At 41.1% G+C, this 3,751-nt stretch overlaps 2 protein-coding genes across 2 annotated transcripts; one reads left to right on the forward strand and one right to left on the reverse strand.

Annotated features, from left to right (window-relative positions):
- The first annotated feature begins 1,041 nt into the window (after nucleotides 1-1,041).
- Nucleotides 1,042-1,509, forward strand: LOC111376271 (ctenidin-1-like). The gene is made up of 2 exons (XM_022999218.1): nucleotides 1,042-1,136; nucleotides 1,209-1,509. The coding sequence occupies exons 1-2, from the start codon at nucleotides 1,042-1,044 to the stop codon at nucleotides 1,507-1,509; spliced, it is 396 nt and encodes a 131-aa protein (XP_022854986.1).
- Nucleotides 1,510-3,049: 1,540 nt separating this feature from the next.
- LOC111376272 lies at nucleotides 3,050-3,523 on the reverse strand. The gene has a single exon (XM_022999219.1). It carries the CDS (start codon nucleotides 3,521-3,523, stop codon nucleotides 3,050-3,052), a length of 474 nt encoding a protein of 157 aa, XP_022854987.1.
- Between the last annotated feature and the right edge of the window lie 228 nt (nucleotides 3,524-3,751).

Raw genomic sequence — 3,751 nt, forward strand, 5'->3', positions numbered from 1 at the left:
TGGACTGTCGTTGGCGCTGCAAGTATATGTTTAAGTTAATGAATTACCTACACTTTTTTTATTGAATTCTATACATAATAATTGTAATTGCTGCAGATATCGGTGTACGAGACTGTCTCCATCTTGGCCAGTTGGTATGCATGGAGAGGAGAGATACACTGTCCTCGGATGCATCACTGGCAATCATAAGACAAGCCGCTATCAGCTCTACTCGACGATCCTGAGATACGTATTATACAATTGCTATTTATGTTGTATATCCTTTTACAATCTCAATACATAGTCATTAATTGTGAAATGTCAAAATGTCAGCTTGAAGTTCTCACTGAGTTAGCACAGTCAATCGAGGAGGAGAGTCAGCTTTATATTCACTAATTGCCTGTTTTGACTGCGCATGATGATCAAATGCCTGAGTCCAAGGTGGATCGAGATAGGGTATGTTACTATGCAGGATTTGTTGAATATCGCTTTGATCTTGTAATTAAGTGCTTCACTTGTGATATTTATTTTTTCAGGAGGGTCATTCAGTACTACCTCCGTTGAGGATGTCACCTCCACCAAGGAGATCACGTCTGGCGAGGATGTCACCTCCGTCGAGAAGATCACGTCCGGTTACGCCAGAGGTTCAAATGCCTGTGTCCAACGTTGATCGAGATAGAGTATGTTACTTAAAAATAATTTTTCGGTTATCGTTTTAATTTTTTTGTTAGATTATTCATTTGTAATAGTTATTTTGTCAGGAGGGCCGTCCAGTATCACCTCCTGCACCTAGTCACCATGCTTCGACGATTGATTTGTTCGAACTCCTAACGGAGATGAAAGGAGACATGACAGAGTTACGGGATAATGTCGCGACACTACAAGCTGAGTTCGAAGACATGGCAGAGTTACGATATGATGTCGTGATGTTACAAGCTGGTTTAGGAGACATTTATGCTGAAGTTGCAGTGATACGAGGCGACATAGCAAGCCTGCGTGGGACAGGTGATTATTGAGATGGAGGAGTTGGCGGAGGGATAGGTCGTTATCGGGACGGCGGGGATGATGAAGGGACTGGTGGCTATCGGGATGGAGGGAGTGACAGAGGGACTGGCTGCTATCGTGACGGAGGGGTCGGTGGTTATTAGGGAGAGGAGGTTAGATGGGGTATATTGACTCATCGTGGCCATCGGTTGCTGGATTTAATTCATTTTTAAATGACACGATAGGGATAGAGAAGCGAGAGGGGATACCCGTGGTAGAGGGGGTACCCGAGGAGGAGGGGGTGCCCGTGCAGGGGATACTCAAGGACGTCGAAGTGAAACTGAAAGAGGAGAGGGTGTCGGAGGTGGAGTTATTACCCAAGATGATGTCACCCGAGGCAGAGGGGATACCCGGGGATGTCGAGGGAGTACCGTAGGAGGAGAGGGTACCGAAGGTGGAGGTGGTACCCGAGAGGACGCCAGACGTAGTCTTTGTGTCGGAGGAGGTGGTCTAGATAACGGGCGAGGGGGTGGTCCTGATGGCTGAGGAGATGGAGGTTCCCGAGACGGATGAGGAGCGGACGCGTGCTGTTGACGTGTCAGAACGGGTGGTCAGCAAGAGGCCAAGGGTGCCATCACAATACGTCGTTTCTCCTTTTATCGCGGAGGCGAAGAGGAGAAGGTTCGTCGACGGGACACACTCGAATTTATTCAGGGAGGTAGACCACGCCAAGTGGAAAGCCTTCGAGACGGAGTGGAGAGCAATAAAGCCCGGGTAAGTTTTGTATTTTATAGAATTAGAATAGTACGCAGACGCTGACACATGTATACTTCTTGCAACTAAAAATTTTGTTCTTATTTTTTAAGGGCAGTCGCACGATTGCTCAGAAGACAATCTCAAATGCTTACAAGTGGTTCCACGACATCACCACTTCGAAGGCTTGGCTCGCCGACGATGTAAGCGAAATGAAAGTATTGATATTTATTATGTATGTTCAAAATCAAATTTTTAAACCAAATTCATAGAATAACTCCTTTCTTTATTGGTGTTTCTTAATGTAGTACATTGACTTGGCCATGAATTTGCTACGAGATCGAGCTGAAAAACATCCAAAACCGTTCAACATTCATGGCCGACTCATATTGAACATCGAGTTCATTCGTGCCGTTGACATTGAGTACCAGTCGTTCCAAGCTATGGGTAACGAGTACACGGTGTCGACATATATGATGGAGTGGGTTGTAGTAATGTGGCCGAGTGTTGGAGGAAAGCTATGGGAGGCTGTACGCATATGTACATGCCAGTATGTGTGAATCATCACTACATTGCAGTGGAAATTGTATTCGCCGACTCCACTATGTATGTATACGACCTCGATCATTCATGTCTAACACAAGGCCAACTCGAGCGAAATCTGGAGTCGGTGTCTGTGATCGTTCCCATGATGGCTAGGCGAGGGAACATCATTGTGCAGGATAGATTGGCCATCGTGCGGAACACGACGACGACGAGGCAACAAATATCGTAAGTGTTTGTAATTTTATTTTTGTCATTTATATCTTAGGTTCTAACTAGTTTTTGATGTGCTAATACAATATTGTTTAATTGTAGGGGTGATTGTAGCATATTCGTCATCAAGTATATAGAATTTTTTAGTGTAGCACATAAGGTTGATGCAATCAACCAGACATAGATTATGTGATTTATTTGAATTTAATGGGGATCCGTAAATAATTGTACATATTTTTACATTTATTTAACGTTGTACATTTCATTCATTCATTTGTAATTACGAAAAAATTGTAAATATTAATTATTTATGTAATATTTAAATATTTATTTTATAATTTATGTGTTTATTTATAATATTTGTGTGTATTGTGGATAACGTAGTGTGTCTAAAAAAACTTCGAATACTACGATTTCAAATAATTAATATAAATAATATGCATAAATAATGTGTGTGACAAATGAAACTAATGAATGAAATGTTTAAAAAAACTAAATTTAATAATTAACATAAATAAGATGAATAAATAATTAACGTCAATGTTATAAATAATTACATTGTCAATAGTTATTAAAATTACACATCCGTTACATTGTTATGCAGATGAATCTGATTTGTACAATATCTTCTAGTATGCCCTATTGCACCGCACCTATCGCACTTATGAGGCTGGGGAAACTCTTTGGTAGATGGTATTCTAGACGTACGTGTACATCCAGGAGTACGTGATCCGACTGCTGGTGGCAACAAGTTATTCAGCGGGAGAATGTGGTCGGGAACTTCCCACTCGACTTCGTTTGGTACAAGAAATATTGCTTCCGCACACGTTGCTCTCCAATAATTAGTCATGTAATACGCACTACATAAGGTACACGGTGGAAGTCCTCTATGCATAGCCACTTCCACTGCATGTGTATACGGAAAACTCTCCAATTGAAACTGTTTACAGGTGCACGTGTTATCATTCAAATATATGATGTATCCGAAATTACGTGCACATCTCACGGAGAAGTGAAACTGATCCAGTGGTTCTACATATACCTTTTTCATCACATCTAGAGTCTTGAAGAGCTTATCTTTTGATAAGTATGTTTTTACACACTTATTTGGTTCACAAACTTGACTTAAACATGGATAAAATGGTTGAATTATGACTTAATATAGTTAAATTTATGCATTGTAGGTAATTCAATGGAAATTGTGGAATTCAGGAGAAAAGAGCCGAAAAAGGACCAAAACGCAACAAAGTGATAGTTCGAGGACCAAATGTGCAAATAT

Source organism: Olea europaea, unplaced genomic scaffold (genome assembly GCF_002742605.1).
Source record: "Olea europaea var. sylvestris unplaced genomic scaffold, O_europaea_v1 scaffold1480, whole genome shotgun sequence".
NCBI lineage: Eukaryota > Viridiplantae > Streptophyta > Magnoliopsida > Lamiales > Oleaceae > Olea > Olea europaea.

Coding starts and splice junctions, on each gene's coding strand:
- LOC111376271 (XM_022999218.1), top strand. CDS start 1,042: ATGATGAAGGGACTGGTGGCTATCGGGATGGAGGGAGTGACAGAGGGA. Junction 1,137..1,208: donor GTGGTTATTAGGGAGAGGAG/GTTAGATGGGGT, acceptor ATGACACGATAG/GGATAGAGAAGCGAGAGGGG.
- LOC111376272 (XM_022999219.1), bottom strand. CDS start 3,523: ATGAAAAAGGTATATGTAGAACCACTGGATCAGTTTCACTTCTCCGTG.